Source organism: Pleurodeles waltl, chromosome 12, assembly GCF_031143425.1.
Source record: "Pleurodeles waltl isolate 20211129_DDA chromosome 12, aPleWal1.hap1.20221129, whole genome shotgun sequence".
Lineage (NCBI taxonomy): Eukaryota > Metazoa > Chordata > Amphibia > Caudata > Salamandridae > Pleurodeles > Pleurodeles waltl.
The window spans coordinates 680,784,445-680,803,954 of NC_090451.1; the positions used below are offsets into that span (position 1 = coordinate 680,784,445).

Below are 19,510 nucleotides of genomic sequence, written 5' to 3' on the forward strand. Positions count from 1 at the left end.
TACCTTAAACCTCCTTGCCAAGAACTTATTTTTCATCTCCAAAAAGTTGCCCTTGTTAGCTTCTGTTTTAAAAGGTTCATTTATTATGGCAAAGGGATTGTCATTCTGAATATCCTGCCATCGAGCATAGCCATGACTGCACAGAGTATTAAGGAACTCTCAAGTATTGTAATGCTTGGAAAATGCCAGGAGCACATTCATGAGGTATCATGAGGGACTCATAAACAATAGCATTTTTTATCATCATCTGACTCAGTTCAGGCAAATTCACAGTATGCTACTGTTTTAAAACAGTACAACATAACTTAAAATTATGCGAAAGACATATTGGGGGTAAATACAGAATGCTAAACGTAGGAGAAAGATGAGAAAAAATAGAAAGGAAAACATAAATGATAGGTAGGAAGAAAAGATAAGCTGAACAGGAGGATCAGAGAAGACAGCTAAAACATGAGAAACAAGGCAAATAAGATGAAGATTTGCAAAAGGTGATGATTTGTAAGGAGAACAAAATTTATAGCAATGGAAATAAAAAAGATAAATGATGTAAAAAAAGGAAACAGAGAGGGTGAACACTGCAGGACTGAGAATAAAACTTAAAAGAGGAAAGAAGTATTGAATCTGAGATCTCAAATTTACTTTTTGTAAATTACTAACAGAAATAAGGGAACTTAGGTGAGAGTGTAGGGTCACTTCAACAAAGGATACAGCACAATGCCAGCCAGCAACCAGTAGTCATGTCTACGGTGCCAGATCTCATTCACTTTCCCAGAAGAAATGGCAGCCCGCTCTTCATTCTGCCACAGCGTATGCAGTTCTGTGGAGCAAACACAGACAATTAATCTCTGTAAAGCTTTAATCAAATAACACCAAAACATTTCAGCCAAATTAAATACAACATGAGAAGACCAAAATGGTGAACAGTTCATATCACAAGTCTTTTGAGGTGACTTATGAGTCTCAACATGTATGAAATGAAGTGCGTGCAGTGTGAGGGATGTTCATATTCAGAAATAAAACACAGTACAAGACGCTTGAGTTTGCATTAGAGGAATATAGCAAGACCTATAGCCCAGTACATGCCAATGGAAAGAGAGGGATCGAGGATTAATACAAAAAAATGTTAATTACCTGTAACTCTTGTTCTCCAGTATTGGTATCTTTCATAGATTCACATGCTTGAATCATCCACATCGTCGAGATGGGAGTCCCACTGTATATTCTAAAGCAGTGGAAGTGGTACACAGAGCTTACAATGGCAAAAATAGTTGATTTTTATAGATTATCTACATTATTTATAAAGAACCAAACTCCAGCCAATCAGGTTATAGCACCTATACAATACTCCCAGCAGAAGCATCTTCCCTCAGATTTCCAAGCACTAGTAGGAATAGTCAGCACTTGCAAAGAAGGAGAGCCTCTAAGGGGAGGAGGGTTGGTCGCATGTGAATCTACGAAAGATACTAATACAGGAAAACAAAAATTACAGGTAAGTAACAACTTTTTTCTCCAGTACTGGAATTATCATAGATTCACATACATTAAACATAACAGTTAGCAGTTCCATACTATGGCCCTCATTTCAACCCTGGCAGATGGTGCAAAATGGGCTGTAAGACCGCAAACAAGCTGGTGGTCTTTACCGCCCCATTATGACACTGGCGGTTTGGCATATGCCAAACCGCCAATATCCCGCACCGTGCGCCACGGTGGTAACGACCGCCAGGCTGGAGACAACGGTCTCCAGCCCGGCAGCCATCACTAGTCTGCCGGAGGTATCAGGACTCCGCATACCGCCATGGATTCCGTGGGGTTTTAAACCGCCACGAAATCCATGGCGGTAAGCACCATCAATGCCAGGGAATTCGTTCCACCCCCAACATCCTCGACCCCCTACAACCCCCTAAAGGTAGTAGGACCCCCCACCCCGACCCCCATACACGCACTCACACAACCCCTCTACACACTCACACGCACACCCCCATGCACACGCACAACCCCCCCACCCCCCTCCCCTATCGGACGATCACCTTACCTGTTCCGGTGATCCTCTCGGAGGGAACAGGATCCATGGGGGCTGCTCCGGCGCCAGCTCCCCGTCACCAGAACACCGCCATGCCGAATACTGAGTCGTATTATGGTGGGCGGTGTTCTGATGACGTGGCGGTGACGGAGGAGCAGCCTCCACTACACCACCGACCGCCAGTATGGCTGCTGGCGGCTCTCCGTCCAAAAAAGGGCGGAGGGTCGCCAGTAGTCATAATAGGGTTGGCGGAAGACCGCCAACACTGGCGGTCTTCAGTCCGGCAGAACCTCAGCAGTCTCTGGAAGAGACCGCCGAGGTTGAAATGAGGGCCTATATCTTGCAAAATTATGTTATATAACACAATAGCGGAAGGTGGGTCAAACCACCAAAATTCATGAGATAAGGCTCACCTTATTGGAAAAGATGGCAAATGACTGCCTGCCCCACAGATGCATCCCTGCACTGCACCAAATCCAGGCATTAATGCTGGGTGAAAGTATGCCTGTTCTTCCACGTTGCAGCACAGGATATACTTTCAATAGACACTTCAGCAAACAGGGCCACTGTTGTAGAAACTGCCCTTGTAGAGTGTGCCTTAGTCCTTTCCCTCAAAGGCCTACTGGCCTTAGAATGGCATAATCGAATGCCTGATGAGATCCATCTTGCTATGTTGGCTTTGGAAATCAGATCACCCTTGTTTTCATATGGCATGAATATCTGGTCTGCCGTGCATAGATGCTTTGTATGATATAAATTGAACTTCAAGCATCTTTTTACATCTAAGGTATGCAAAGTTCTTTTCACAGGTGTCTGCAGATTTGGGGAAAAAGTCTTAAGCACAACAGGTTGTTTGAAATGGAAATCTGTTGGAACTTTAGGTTTGAATTTGGGGTTAGTTTGGAGAATCATAGTATTATTTTTGAACTGTAAAATAGGTTCCCTCATCGTGAATGCCTGGAGCTCACTCACTCTTCTTGTGGAAGTGAGAGCTAAAAGCACAGCTAATTTCCATGTTAGGAATTTGAGTTCTGCCCTGTGAATAGGCTCCAACAGACTCTTCATTATCTGTGACAGTGCTGTGTTAAGTTGCAAGGTTGATGGAGGTAACTTTACTGGAGGAAATACCCTGAATAAACCTTTCAGTAATTATGTGATGAGCCCGTTAGACCACAGAGAAGGAGATCCTGAAGTCCTCATGAATATCTCAAAATGAATGTCAAGTGCACTTTAATGAAAGAATGCACCAGCCCAGATCTGGTCAGAGAGAGTAGGTATGGGATAACCTGTTATGGAGGTGATAAGATAAAGTGGATATTTGAGTTTTAGCACCATAAGCAAAAATGCTTCCATTTGAGGCAATAAGTTTTTCTCTTAGTATCAGCTCTGGCTTTGGCAAGGATGTCCCTGCAGTCATCCGGGATATCTAAGTGTTGAAGCTCATGGTATTCAGAAGCCAGGCTGATAAGTGCAGAGAAGTCGGGTTCAGATGAAGGACCTGCTTGCGGTTCATTGATAATAAAACCTTCTGATGCTCCAGTTTAATGTGACTGCCCTCTGATAACAGCAGAAGCTCCGTGAACCAGTGCTGTCTGAGCCATTGTGGAGCAATGACTATTAGCCAGCACGGTTCTCTTTTCATTTTCCTGAGAAGCCTAGGAATGACAGGGATTGGGAGAAGAGTGTACATAGATACCTGACCATCTTACTGAAAAACATTCCCCTACAACACTTTTTGAGGATCCCAGCTTATGTAAAACTGGCATTTCTGGTGCTCTAGAGATTCGGACAGATCCAGTTTTGGCATGCCCCATTGTTGGAATGTGGCATTCAGAATGGATTGATTTAGCTCCCATTCATGACAGCTCTGACTTGCTCTGCTTAAAGTATCCACCAAACTGTTGTTGACTCCCAGCAGATGATCTGCTGTTATGGACCACTCGTAGGCATGTTGTTGTGGCTTTCAACACTTTTTGGGCAGATGACGCTTTTATTAGCCAGTCACCGAGGTACGGAAAAACCTGGAGGCCTTTCTTTCGTAGGTGGACTGTCACTGGGGTAAGACATTTTGTGAAAAATCCGGGTAGTTGATCTGAGACCAAATGGTAGCCCTTTGAATTGATAGTGAGTGCTGGCTACCATGGATCTGAGAAATTTGAGGTGTTTTAAATGGATAGGGATATGGAAATAGGGATCCTGCAAATCTAGTCTTGCCATGAAATCTCAGTGATTGAGGAGTAGTAGGAACCTTGGAGGGTGATTATATGAAAAGATTGTTTTCTCAGTTACTAGCTCAATTTCCTGGGATCCAGGGTGGGGCGCCATTCTCCTAATTTCGTCCTCACCAGAAAAAAATGAGAATAGAAACCCATCCTTTTTAAGAGTGTGGCACCTTTTCTATGGCACCCTTGCTTTGCATAGCTAGCGCTTCCTTGATAAAAAGACAGAGATGAAGTGAAGGCGTTCGTTTCAGCTGAGTGGTAGGTGGAATTTGAGTTTATTCCAGGGTACGGCCGTTTGTGATGAGATCCAGGACTAGGGGCGACTGATGTTCATGGGAAAAATGGGTGTTGCCCTGCCACCCTCTGGGGAAAGGCAAGAACAGGGAAATAAACACAGAACAGCTGAAAATAAATCACTGCTCTGAGACAGTGTGCTGAATTTCCTGGGTGAACTCTAGTGAACTTGCCAGATGTTACACTGTGCAAGTGCAAGCCAGGCAAGGTTTTCTTCGACCTGCAGGCGCAAGCTACAACAGCGACATCATCGGAGAGGGAGTGCTGAATTAGAGAGCAAGTAGTCAGGCTGATTTTGGGGCACATAAACAGTGGTCCTGGGAGGAGTTACAAAACTCAATCCAGTTCATTGGCTTGGGATGAGGGAGGCCAACGAGACAAGAAGGGAGTAGGTGGCAACAATTAGTTGGTTATCACAGAGGAGCAGGCTGAAGGAGGGATGCAGGGGGCTGCTCTCCTGGAAGTAACATGTGTTTAGTACTGCATTTGGTTTCACTTTGAAAAAAAAAACTTATGGAGCTGAGCAGACACAATGCTCAGTATCTTGACTACATACAGGCCCAAGAGAAGAAAGAAACCAGCTGTGGACAACAATTGCACAGTGGACTAAGAGGTAAGTGTGCAGTTAAGCTTCTGCCTGCATCAGGGGTATCATCACACCTATAGCAGCTACAGTGGGGTGGGGTTCTTGATGGGCCTTTTCTGTCTGCAGCTCGGGAGACAAAGGCTCATAATTAACTTTTGGATGGTGAGTGAGTGAAAGGAAAGATAGGTGGATGGTTGGATGGATGAAATGGTGGATGGATAGATGCATGGATGAATGAATGGGTGAAAGGATGGATGTAAGAATGGAATGGAAAAGGCATGAAGGGTGTATGAGTGTGAAAGGGAGGATGGATGGATGGATTTAAAGGATGAGTTGATGGATGATCAGAGAAAGGCTGGATGATAGAATGAGTGATAGGGTGGATGTATGGATGAGGGAATGGGTAAATGGATGGATGAGTGGATGGATGGAGTGAAAGTATGGGTGGATGAGTGAAGGGATAAATGATTGAAAGGATGAATGTAAAGATGGATGAGTAAAGCAATGGATGGATAAGTGAAACGCTATATGGATGTGTGGATGAAAGGATGGATGGATGAGTGAAAGAGTGAATTGATGGTTGGATAAATAGATGGATAGATGAATGAGAGAGTGAAAGGATGGATGGCTGAGTGAAAGGGTAAATGGAGGGTTGGATGAGTGTATGGGATGAAGGGTGGATGGCTGAGTGAAAGGGTGGATAGATGGATGAGTCAAAGGGAAGATAATGGACACAGGTGCATGAAGGTGCCTGCACCAGCCATCAGAGATTCTGTTCGGAGCTGGTTAAATTCCAGCACTGTGAGCATGTCTGTGTGACAGTGTGTGTGAGTTGAAGTGAGAGTCCGTGAAAGAATGAGGCAGAGTAAGTGCGAATGAGTGACAGTAAGGACCTGTATGTGTGAGAATGAATGTGAGCAAGTGAGGGAGAATGACAGTGAGTGTAACTGAGTGTTACTGCGTGTGAGGCTGAGTCACGGTAAGACTGAGTAAATCAGAATGAGTGAGAAGAAAATTGGTTAATTACCTGTAATTGTGGTTCTCCAGTATTGGTATCTTTCATACATTCACATGCTTGAATCATGCCCGTCGGTGAGGTGGGAGCCTCACGGCAACTTCAAATATGTATATCAGTAAGTGTAACACACTAGGCTCCAATGGCCCAAACAGGCACTGTTATAGCCTATCCATGTTCTTTTATAAGAAAAAGAACCAAACTTGAGCTACAACCAATCAAGCGTCAGCACCCTCTAGCACACTCCCAACAGAGGCTGATTCCCTCAGATTTTCTAGTACAAGTGTGAAGCAGAAAGTTTATGTTTAAGAGGAGCCTCTGCGGGAGGAGGGTGGGTCTCATGTGAATCTATGAAAGATACCAATACTGGAGAACCACAGTTACAGGTAAGTAACCAATTTTCTTCTCCAGTATTGGATCTTTCATAGATTCACATGCTTGAATTAGAGTAGCAAGCAGTAATATTGTTTAAACTAGGCATAACATGCATAATAATAGGAATTATGCTACTCCCAGCTCATAATAAATAGCAATGTACCGATGCTTCAAGGAAGATAACAATAATAATAATATCAATAATCATAAAAACCGAAATAATAATAATTGTAATAATAATAAAAATAACAACCATATTAATAATAACAAGAATTATTATACCAAAAATACTGATGACCAGATTAGGGAAGTGTAGATCACATACCTTTTCAAGTGGAAGGTGGGATGACCAGAGAGGCTCACCATATCGGAACAGATGCCTCAGCACTGCTTGCCCAACAGCCGTGTCTGTTTTGTTCATCTCATCGAGACAGTAGTGATTTGTGAATGTATGCTGGCTGGACCATGTCGCTGCCCTGCAAATGTGTTGCAAGGGCACTCCCGCGAAGAGCGCCGCTGATGTGGCCACCTCCCTGGTAGAGTGAGCTTTAACCTTACTGTGGAGTGATTTTCCGGCCTGGGCATGACAGAATTGTATTGCTAGACCAATCCACCTGGCAATGGTCTGTTTAGATATCGCGGAGCCCTTTCTTGCATCTCCCAAAGCTACGAATAGCTGGTCTGATTTCCGGATCCTCTGTGTTCTTTGAAGATAGAATTTCAAACACCTCTTAACATCCAGCAAATGCAGTGCTTTCTCCGCTACCGTTTGTGGGTTAGGAAAAAAGGTTTTCAAAATCACTGGCTCATTCAAATGGAAGTTTGAAGGTACTTTTGGAATATATTTAGGATTTGTTCGAAGTATAATCCCTTTAGGGGTGAACTGAAGAAAAGGCTCTTCGATGGTGAAGGCCTGTATGTCACTCACCGTTTTTGCTGAAGTGAGAGCCAGTAAAAGTGATGTCTTCCAGGAGATTAATTTTAATTCTGACCTGTGGATTGGTTTGAAAGGGGGTTTCATGAGTTGTCCTAACACTATGTTTAGGGACCATAACGGTGGAGGTTTACGCACCAGTGGAAAAACTTGAAAAAAACCTCAGAGATATTGTTTCACAATCCTAGTAAAATATAGCAAGGAGGTGTGCTGAGATCGGCGGTTTCTTGAAATTGCTGCCACATGTACTCAAATGGAGGAGTACAAAAGCCCAGATTTTGCCAAGTGCAACAAATAAGGAAGTAATTGTTCCGGGAGCGACGAGATAGTATGGACTCCTTCCGCAGCACACCACAAACAGAAACGCTTCCATTTAAGTTTAAAGGTCTTATTGGTGGTGTCCGCTCTGGCCTTGGCTAATATTGCTCTACATTCTGATGAGATGTACTCCATTTCTGTTCAAAGTGGAATATTCATTGAATTCAGGGGCCAGGCCGATAAGTGCAGAGATGACGGATCTGGGTGCCTGACCTGGCCCTGATGCATGGTCAGCAGGACTGGCATCTGTCTGAGTAGAACATGTGGATGTTACGAATACATAAGGAGTTCTGTGAACCAAACCTGCCTGGGGCACCTGGGTGCTACTAGAAGGAGGTGACATCCTTCTGTCTTCATCTTGTTGACCACTCTGGGAATGAGCGGAATCGGGGAAAAAGCGTAGGCATAGACCCCTGACCATCTCATCAAAAATGCATTTCCCCACAACTCTTTTTGGGGATGCCAGCTTGCGTAATATGGGCATTTCCTGTTCTCGTATGTGGCAGAAAGATCGAGATTTGGCCTGTCCCACATCCGGTAGAATTGGTTGAGAACTTTTTGGTTGAGTTCCCACTCTTGATACGGGATGACCGTCCCGCTCAAAGTATCCGCTAGGACGTTGGTTAGCCCCGGCAAGTGTTCTTCCTTCAGAGAAATTCTGTTTCCTATGGCCCATTTCCAAATGTTCTGAGCTTGTTGTGAAAGCTGCAAGGATTTTGTGCCACCCTGCTTGTTTAGGTAAAACATACTTGTGGTATTGTCCATTCAGATGAGAATTTTTGAGACTCGAATTCCCGGTAAGAAAGCCTTCAGCACCAGATCTATTGCTTTGAGCTCCAGCTGGTTTATGTGAAGCTGTTTGTTCTTTTGAGTCCATGTGCCACTTATTCGCAGATCTTGAAGGTCGGCACCCCAACCCTCGAGGGTTGCATCTGTTGTTATTGTATATTGAGGCACCTGTTGAAGAAAGGTAAGACCCTTGGATAAGTTGGTCTGCCTCGCCCACCAAGACATGGCAGTTCGCATCTCTGGTGTGATGAAAATGTGATTGTTGAAGGAGCCCTGCACTTGGAGTCATTGAGCGCCCAGTTGTTCCTGTAGAGGCCGCATGTGTGGCCGGCAATTTGGGATCAGTGGAATACATGATGAGATCATTCCCATCAATGATTTTAAGTCCGAACTGAAACAAACGTTTTTGTCGATAGCTTCTAAGCCATGTTGGATAGCTTTCGTTTTCTCTCTTGAGATGGGAATGCCTTGCTTTGGATAGCATCCAGAAATGCCCCCAAGAAATTCAGCTTTTCCGTGGGATGAACGTGTGATTTGCGATAATTGATGGTAAGACCTTGAGCCTTGAACAACAGGAGGCAAGCTGCTGTATGGTCTACCACTTGAGCTCTTGAGGATGCCTTGTTAAGCCAGTCGTCCAGATATGGAAAAACTTGTATGCCCAACTGGCGTAGGTGAGCTGCTACTGGCGCTAACACCTTGGAAAAAATTCTGGGGGCCGACTTTAATCCAAATGGGAGGACACGAAACTGCAGATGCATACCAACTACCCTCAACCTGAGAAATTTCTGATGGTTTCGATGTATTGGGATGTGGAAGTAGCCATCCTGGAGGTCTAGAGATGTCATGTGATCTCCTGTGGCATAGGATGTTCTGAAGTGTTACCATACAAAACAACTGCTTTTTCAGGAACTTGTTTAAGGATCTTAAGTCTAGGATGGGATGCCAATACCCTGAAGGCTTTTTTTACTGGAAAAAAGCATGAATAGAATCCCTGGTTCCTGTGAAGAGTTGAAACAAGCTCTATTGCCCCCTTGCGCAACACCACATATACTTCCTTGAGGAGGTGTTTTAACATTGGAGTTGGCAGTCCTGACAGAGGGGTATTGGAGGTTTCTGTATGAATTCCAGAGTATGCCCCTTGGCTACTGTAGGAAGTTGGCTCTGTTTATATTATCTCAAAGTGAGAGATAGTGTGCACAGAGTCCAAGGGTCCCCCTTAAAGGTTGATAGTGGCAAAATTAGATAATACTAATGCTCTATTTTGTGGTAGTGTGGTCTTGCAGTAGGCTTATCAGAGGGTAGTCTCAAGCATTTGTTGTACACACACAGACAATAAATGAGAACACACACTAAAAGACTTAACTCCAGGCCAATAGGTTTATATATAGAAAAATATATTTTATTTTTTTATTTTTAGAACCACAATATTCAAATTTAAGGTAAGTACATAAATTGTAAGGTGCTTCACACAGGAAATTATAGAACTTTGATTTAAAACAGTAGTACACACAGTTTTAGTTAAAAGGGTAATAAGCTATTTCAAAAGTGGACACTGCAAAAATCAACAGTTCATAGTGGAGGTGAGTTTTGGTTAGTTTCTCAGGTAAGTAAAGCACTTACAAGTTCAGTCTCCTGGGCATAGGCAGCCCAACATTGGGGGTTCAAGGCAACCCCAAAGCCACTGCACCAGCAACACAGGGCCAGTCAGGGGGAGAGGTCAAAGGAGGGCCCAAGACACATGGGTGGTCATTACGACCCTGGCGGATTACTTCCGCCAGGGCCGCGGGACGGGGTGGCACCGCCGACAGGCCGGCGGTGCCCCGCGGGGCATTCTGACCGCGGCGGCTTAGCCGCGGTCAGAGAAGGGAAACCGGCGGTCTCCCGCCGGTTTCCCGCCGGTTTCCCGCCGGTTTCCCGCTGCCCCCAAGGAATCCTCCAAGCCGGCGCAGCTTGCTGCGCCGGCTTGGGGATTCCGACTCCCCCTCCCGCCATCCAGTTCCTGGCGGTTCTCCCGCCGGGAACCGGATGGCGGGAGGGGGAGTCGCGGGGCCCCCGTAAGAGGGCCCCAAAATTTATTTCACTGTCTGCATAGCAGACAGTGAAATACGCGACGGGTGCAGTAGCACCCGTCGCACCTTCCCACTCCGCCGGCTCGATTACGAGCCGGCTTCATGGTGGGAAGGTCGTATTCCCCTGGGCTGGCGGGCGGCCTTTCGGCGGCCGCCCGCCAGCCCAGGGGAAAACTTGGAATACCCTCCGCGGTCTCTGGACCGCGGAGCGGTATTCCTGACGCGCAACATTGACGGGCGGCCTCCGCCGCCCGTCAATGTTGGAATGAGGGCCATGGCGCCTATGGAGAACAGGGATGCTCCGGTTCCAGTCTGCCAGCAGGTAAGTACCTGCGTCCTCGGGGCAGACCAGGGGGGTTTGTAGAGCACTGGGGAGGACACAAGCAGGCACACAAAACACACCTTCAGCGGCGCAGGGGCAGCCGGGTGCAGTGTGCAAAGCAGGCGTCGGGTTTCAGGTAGGAAACAATGAAGGGATCCGGGGTCACTCTAGCAGTGCAGGCAGGCACAGGGGGGCTTCTCGGGACAGCCACCACCTGGGCAAGGCAGGGGGTCGCCTGGGAGTCACTCCTGCGCTGAGGTTCGGTTCCTTCAGTTCCTGGGGGCTGCGGGTGCAGTGTTGGTTCCAGGCATCGGGTCCCTAGTTACAGGCAGTCGCGGTCAGTGGAAGCCTCTGGATTCTCTCTGCAGGCGTCGCTGTGGGGGCTCAGGGGGGTTGTCTCTGGTTGCTCACAGGCTTGCAGTCGCCGGGGAGTCCTAAATGAGGTGTTGGCTCCTTGAATCTCGAGCCGGGGGCGTCGGGTGCAGAGTGGGAAGTCTCACGCTACCGGCGGGAAATGTGCAGTCTTTGGAAGTTGCTTCTTTGTTGCAAAGAAGTAGCTGGTTTTGAACAGGGCCGTTGTTCACGGGAGTTTCTTGGTCCTTTAGTCCAGGGAGGTCCTCTGAGGCTTCAGAGGTTGCTGGTCCCTGTCGGATGCGTCGCTGGTGCAGGTTTTCGAAGTTGGAGACATGCCGGTAGAGCTGGGGCCAAAGCAGTTGTCGTCTTCCTCCTTCTCTGCAGGCTTGTGGGTCAGCAGTCCTTCTTGTTTCTTCAGGTTGCAGGAATCTAGTTTCCTAGGTTCTGGGGTGCCCCTAAATACTGAATTTAGGGGTGTGTTTAGGTCTGGGAGGGCAATAGCCAATGGCTACTGTACTTGACGGTGGCTGCACCCTCTTTGTGCCTCCTCCCTGTGGGGAGGGGGGCACATCCCTAATCCTATTGGGGGAATCCTCCAAAACTAAGATGGAGGATTTCTAAAGACAATGGTCACCTCAGCTCAGGACACCTTAGGGGCTGTCCTGACTGGTGGGTGACTCCTCCTTGTTTTTCTCATTATCTCCTCCAGCCTTGCCGCCAAAAGTGGGGGCAGTGGCCAGAGGGGCGGGCATCTGCACTAGCTGAGAGAAGCTCTAGCACCTCAGATTTTCTAAGCACTAGTGCGCTAATCGATAATTAAACATATGATATGTCAAGGTGAGCTTCCCCCGGGAGGCAGGTGGGTCGCATGTGAATCTATGAAAGATTCCAATACTGGAGAACTATAGTTACAGGTAAGTAACTTATTTTCTTAATCCAGTATTGGAACTTTCATAGATTCACATGCTTGAATCAGACTAAAAAGCAGTATTAAGGGCACATTGCATTAATTGTACATTCCAATCCCTCAATCAAAGATTGTCGAGCTATACTTAACAGCATGAAACACAGTATGCTCCATATATACAACATTCTAAGCTTTCCCCAATACTTATATACTATGGCAAAGGAAAACATGCAAAGACCACAAAGTAAACTTAAAACCATGCAATGTGCGAAGAAGAAAAAAGGATGGAGGGAGGCAATGTGAGCTCACCGTTACTGAAACAGATGTCGCAGGACCGCCTGACCAACCGCTGCATCTCCCTTAGGAATGGTATCCAGACAATAGTGTCTTGTAAAGGTTTGAGTTGTCTTCCAGGTGGCTGCTCTGCAAATGTCCTGCAGGGGTACACCTGCAAACAGTGCCATGGATGCCCAGACAGTTCTCGTTGAATGCACCCTCACTGAGGATTGTAAAGGTTTTCCAGCTGCTTGGTGGCAAAAGTTTATAGCTGCTACTATCCATCTGGCTATACTTCCCTTAGAAAGGGCCTGCCCTTTCCTAGGAGCACTGTATGTGACAAATAATTGAGTAGACTTTCTAAAACTCTTGGTTTTCTCCAAGTAAAACTTAAGGTTCCTTTTGACGTCCAACGAATGGAGAGCTCTCTCCGCCGGAGACGCCGGGTTCGGAAAGAAAGATTTAAGAACCACCGGTTGGTTAATATGAAAGTCTGAAGGCACCTTTGGTACAAACTTGGGGTTTGTACAAAGTATGACTTTATCTTGTTTAAATTGGAGGAAAGGCTCTTGAATAGTGAACGCCTGGATCTCACTGACTCGCCTGGAAGAAGTAAGGGCTAGAAGCAGAGCCACCTTCCACGACAAATGCTTCAGATCCGCTCTGTGTATTGGTTCAAATGGGTGCTTCATAAGTTGATAAAGACCCGTGTTGAGTTGCCAGGATGGTGGAGGAGGCCTTACTGGCAGAAAAACACGAAAGAGCCCCTTGAGAAACTGCTTAATTAATCTAGATGGCCACAGAGATGGAGTCGTAGGTGAACGCCTGTAGCAAGATATCGCCGCCAAGTGCACCCTAATGGATGCATGTGCCAAGCCTGTGGATGCCAGATAGAGGAGATAGGGTAGTATTCGCTCCGGCGGTGCCAATACTCGATCAGTGCGCTCTTTCTGACACCACAACCAAAATCTTTTCCATTTCAACGAGTACGATTTGTTGGTACTCTCCGTTCTTGCCTTTGCCAAAATATCCCAACACTCACACTGAATGTCTAAATGGGTGAACTCATTGTGTTCAGGAGCCAGGTCGATAACTTGAGTGATATGGGGACTGGGTGTAGAATCTGGCCCTAGTTCCTCGTCAAGAGCTGTGGTGACACTTTCAGCGGAGTGTGATCCGCCTCCGAAAACAGGAGGAGCTCCAAGAACAATTGTTGGCGGGGCCAAAACAGAGCTATTAGGATGAATCTGCAATGTTCCGGCTTGATCTTTGCAAGCACCCTTGATATTAGAGGAATGGGTGGAAAAGTGTAGGCAAATATTCTGCACCATGCCATCGAAAACGCATTCCTGCAAGAGCCCAGATGATGGACCCAACTTGCGGAATAGCGGCATTTGGTGTTCTGCGGGCTTCCAAACAGATCTAGTTTGGGTTTCCCCCACCTTCTGAAGACCTGGTCGAGCACGTCCTGATTCAACTCCCATTTGTGACAGGAGGACGTCAGTCTGCTGAGAGTGTCTGCCGTCTCGTTCTATCTTCCTGGTAGATGTTCTGCACGTAGACTAATGCCATTGTGAATGGCCCAATCCCAAATCGTCTGTGATTCCCGAGACAGAAGGAGAGATTTTGTTCCCCCCTGTTTGTTCAAATAATGCATGGCTGCAGTATTGTCTGTCCTTCTGAGAACTGCTGTGTGCTCTATCCTTGGAAGGAAAGCCTGCAGGGCCAAGAAAATCGCTCTCAACTCTAGAAAGTTGATATGATACTTTTGGAAGGAGTTGCTCCACTTCCCACTAATTTGAAGATCCTGAAGATGTGCTCCCCAGCCCTCTAGGGAAGTGTCCGTGGTGATGACCAATGGGGGCCAAGGTGGTAGGAAGGGAAGACCTACTGTGAGGTTCCGCTGACTTTTCCTCCAGTGGACAGCCTGGACCATCCCAGGAGTTACTCTGATCAGATTGTCAAATGAGTTGTCTCTCTGTATCCACTGGGGATCTAATTCCTCCTGCAGGGGACACATTTTTAGGCAACAAAAAGGGACTAAATGTATGCAAGACATCATCCCCAGAAGCGATTTGTAAGTGCGTACAGAAAGAGACTTTTTTCTTTGCATTCTGCTTGCCAAGGAAACAAGTTTCACTTGTCTCTCTATCGACGGGAAAGCTCTGTCTGTGATGGTGTCGATCTTTGCATCTAGGAAGGTTGTTACCCTTGTAGGTAAGATGTTTGACTTGTTGTGATTCAGAGTGAGACCCAGTTCGTCGAATAATGCTATGCAAGCTGTTGTTGATTCGTGAGCTGCTTGAGACAATCGCGACTTGATGAGCCATGAGTAAATAGCGAACAATTTGAATTTTCTTCTTTTTTAGGAAAGCCGCCTTTGGAGCTAGGCACTTTGTAAATATCCTGGGGGCGGACTTCAAGCCGAATGGAAGGACTTTGAATTGGAAATGGCTGCTGGCTACCACGAAACATAGACACTTCCTGTGGGCAAGTGAAATTGGAATATGGAAGTTTGCGTCCTGGAGATCCAGAGACGTCATATAATCTCCGTGGTTCATGCGGAGAAGAATATCTTGCAATGTGACCATGCAAAAGGTTTGGCGTTTGAGGTACTTGTTTAGGACCCTGAGATCTAGATTGGGATGCCAAGATTCCTAGTTATTGCGTACCAGGAAGAAGCAGGAGTAAAAACCTTTGCCTTTCTCCGAAGAAGGCACTCTCTGTATTGCTCCCTTTTTGAGCAGGGTCACAACCTCCAGCCGGAGTTGTTTTAGAAGGTATGAGGAGGACAAGAAGGTGGGCGCTGAACGAACTCTAAAGTATGGCCAAATCGAACAATGTTTAAAACGCACTGGTCTGATGTAATTTGCTCCCACTTCCTGTAGAAATGTAATATCCTTCCTCCTATCTTCCTGCTCTTTAGCCGGAGCCTGAAAGTTGTCATTGCCGTCTGACTGCCTCCTTACCCTGATGCAATCTTCCCCTAGGAGGGGATCTGGAATATGACGCCTGAGGTGGTTGCCTTTGGGTATATTGAGGCCCAAACCTTTGTGTAGCGTAGGAGGGGTAACGAAAAGACTGGTAACCCCCTCGATAAGTCAAGACTCCCCGACCTCTAGAAGCACAAAAAGGAACCTTTTTAAATTGAAGTGTCTCTAAAGACTTGCGGTGTCAGTATCTGTTTTTATAGCCTGCACGGCTTCATCCACATGCTTGCCAAATAATGCTTCTCCATCAAAAGGGAGGTACAACACCTTGTTCTGAACCTCTGGACGGAAGGATGTTACTCTTAACCAACCCTGACGCCTCAGGACTGCTCCGCCAGCTAGTTGTCAAAAGGCTGTTGTTGCAATGTCCATAGCGCAGTCAATCACCTCAGCCGAGGTGCACTCACCCTCCAAGAGGATCTTTTTTACCTCTGCCTTAAACTCTTCTGAGACGTGATCCAGGTACAGGGCAATATCCGCCCACAGCTTTCTGTCGTACCTCCCCAAGATTGCTAACAAATTTGCTGCCCTCACTATGAGGCCAGATATAGAAGAAAAATGCTTTCCAATGTTTTCTAGTCTTCTACCCTCTTTGTCCGGAGGAGCTGAAAGTGGTGTTGATGGATTTTTAGAACGTCTCCGCGCTGCCTGGGTTATATCAGAGTCCGGTTTCGGGTGACTAACAAGACACGCTGGAGCGTCCTCCGAGGCCTTATACTTTTTGTCCAACCTGGACAAGACTTCTGTTACCATAGCCGGGTTTCTCATAACCTTAAGATCTTCCTCCCAGATGTATCCAACAATAGGTATGGAATGAACACTCTTTTGATACGGCTCCTTGAAGTCGTGTAAAAAACAATCCATCTGTTTGGATGGCATGGGTATCCCAAATGTCTTTGCCGCCCTCTCAAGCAAATTGTGGAAACCCCTAATATCTCCAGGGAGAGAATCCACGGGGGTAGGCGACGGTGAGGAGGGTGTCGGCAATATATAACTGTTCCAATCCGAGTTGTCCTGCAATTCCCCTTCTTTTCTCTCTTCATCCGAAGAGTCTGTAACTTGTCTGAAGGACCTTGGTGGGGTACTTCTAGCCGATCTAGGGGATGCTCTAGGCTGTGTGTAAGGAAATGCCTCCTTGGCATGGACCCCCTGACTTTTTGCCTTTGCTGATGCCAAGTTATGATTTGAAAGTGTGCTGAGGCCTGCTAGCCAGGCCCCAGCACCGGTGTTCTTTCCCTAACCTGTACCTTTGTTTTCACAATTGGCACACCTTGGCATACAGGTAAGTCCCTTCTAACTGGTACCCCTGGTACCAAGGGCCCTGATGCCAGGGAAGGTCTCTAAGGGCTGCAGCATGTCTTATGCCACCCTGGGGACCCCTCACTCAGCACAGACACACTGCTTGCCAGCTTGTGTGTGCTGGTGGGGAGAAAATGACTAAGTCGACATGGACTTCCCCTAAGGGTGCCATGCCAACCTCACACTGCCTATGGCATAGATCAGTCACCCCTCTAGCAGGCCTTACAGCCCTAAGGCAGGGTGCACTATACCATAGGTGAGGGCATAGGTGCATGAGCACTATGCCCCTACAGTGTCTAAGCAAAACCTTAGACATTGTAAGTGCAGGGTAGCCATAAGAGTATATGGTCTGGGAGTCTGTCATACACGAACTCCACAGCACCATAATGGCTACACTGAAAACTGGGAAGTTTGGTATCAAACTTCTCAGCACAATAAATGCACACTGATGCCGGTGTACATTTTATTGTGAAATACACCCCAGAGGGCATCTTAGAGATGCCTCCTGAAAACATACCCGGCTTCCAGTGTGGGCTGACTAGTTTTACCAGCCTGCCACACACCAGACATGTTGCTGGCCACATGGGGAGAGTGCCTTTGTCAATCTGTGGCTAGTAACAAAGCCTGTACTGGGGGGAGGTGCTTCTCACCTCCTCCTGCAGGAACTGTAACACCTGGCGGTGAGCCTCAAAGGCTCACCCCCTTTGTTACAGCGCCCCAGGGCACTCCAGCTAGTGGAGATGCCAGCCCTCTCCGGCCCCGGCCCCACTTTTGGCAGCAAGGCCGGAGGAGATAATGAGAAAAACAAGGAGGAGTCACTGGCCAGTCACGACAGCCCCTAAGGTGTCCTGAGCTGAGGTGACTCTTTTAGAAATCCTCCATCTTGCAGATGGAGGATTCCCCCAATAGGATTAGGGATGTACCCCCCTCCCCTCAGGGAGTAGGCACAAAGAGGGTGTAGCCACCCTCAGGGCTAGTAGCCATTGGCTACTAACCCCCCAGACCTAAACACACCCCTAAATTGAGTACTTAGGGGCTCCCAGAACCTAGCAAGATAGATTCCTGCACCTGAAGACGAAGAAGGACTGCTGACCTGAAAGCCCTGCAGAGAAGACGGAGACACCAACTGCTTTGGCCCCAGCCCTACCGGCCTGTCTCCCCACTTCAAGAAAAACTACAACAGCGACGCTTTCCACAGGGTCCAGCGACCTCTGAAGCCTCAGAGGACTACCCTGCATCTAAAAGGACCAAGAACACACGTTTCCCAGCAGAAGCGTGAGAATTTGCACTCTGCACCCGACGCCGCCCCCGGCTCAACCTGCGGAGAAACAACACTACAGGGAGGACTCCCAGGTGACCGCGACCCTGTGAGTAGCCAGAGTTGACCCCCCTGAGCCCCCCCGCCCCAGCAACGCCTGCAGAGGGAATCCAGAGGCTCCCCCTGACCGCGACTGCCTGCTTCTAAGAACCCGACGCCTGGTAAAGACACTGAACCCGCAGCCCCCAGGACCTGAAGGATCTGACCTCCAGTGCAGAAGCGACCCCCAGGTGGCCCTCCCCCTTGCCCAGGTGGTGGCTACCCCGAGGAGCCCCCCCCCACTTGCCTGCCTGCTTCGTTGAAGAGACCCCTGGGTCTCCCATTGAACTCCATTGCAAACCAGACGCCTGTTTGCACTCTGCAACCGGCCGCCCCGTGCCACTGAGGGTGTACTTTTTGCGCTGACTTGTGTCCCCCCGTTGTCCTACAAAACCCCCGTGGTCTGCCCTCTGAAGACGCAGGTACCTACCTGCTGGCAGACTGGAACCGGGGCACCCCCTTCTCTATTGAAACCTATGCGTTTTGGGCATCACTTTGACCTCTGCACCTGACCGGCCCTGAGCTGCTGGTGTGGTAACTTTGGGGTTGCCCTGAACCCCCAACGGTGGGCTACCTTGGACCCAACTTTGAACCCTGTAGGTGATTTACTTACCTGCAAAACTAACAAACACTTACCTCCCCCAGGAACTGTTAAAAATTGCACTAAATGTATAGTTTTAAAATAGCTTATTGCCATTTTTGTGAAAACTGTACATGCTATTTTGCTGATTGAAAGTTCCTAAGTTACCTAAGTGAAATACCTTTCATTTGAAGTATTACTTGTAAATCTTGAACCTGTGGTTCTTAAAATAAACTAAGAAAATATATTTTTCTATACAAAAACCTATTGGCCTGGAATTGTCTTTGAGTGTGTGTCTCTCATTTATTGCCTGTGTGTGTACAACAAATGCTTAACACTACCCTCTGATAAACCTACTGCTCGACCACACTACCACAAAATAGAGCATTATAATTATCTCTTTTTGCCACTAAGGGGAACCCTTGGACTCTGTGCATGCTATTTCTCACTTTGAAATAGTACATACAGAGCGAATTTCCTACACTGTGGCACTGGAGTGGCAAGTATGGATGGAGGAGGCGCTGTCTGAATATCAGGTAGCGGCATTGACGGAAACCTCCTTTTGTAATCTGACAACATAGACTGCAGATCAGATATAAGGGAACTCGGAACACAAACCATCTCCTCTGGAACATAGTCTGAGAATAATACTGGTGGTAATATTCTTCATCATCCTCTTGGCACTTTAAGTGAAGCTGCGAAGGGCTATGGGCTGCCCCGAACGGCCCATCATCATCTGAATCCTCTTCTAGAAGATGAGTTGGGATTAATGGAGTGATCTTACTTGGGGATGTAGC

General features: G+C 47.2%; 1 protein-coding gene across 10 annotated transcripts in view; it reads right to left on the minus strand.

Moving 5' to 3' along the window:
• Positions 1-19,510, minus strand: part of CHD3 (chromodomain helicase DNA binding protein 3) — a 1,503,198-nt gene that overhangs the window by 199,982 nt on the left and 1,283,706 nt on the right. For all 10 annotated transcript variants that reach the window (XM_069218663.1, XM_069218665.1, XM_069218664.1 and 7 more), the window contains 2 exons: positions 709-817; positions 4-136 (listed from right to left, as the gene is read on the minus strand). In XM_069218663.1, coding sequence (XP_069074764.1) covers positions 4-136; positions 709-817 — 242 coding nt within the window. The remainder of the gene's footprint in view (positions 1-3; positions 137-708; positions 818-19,510) is intronic.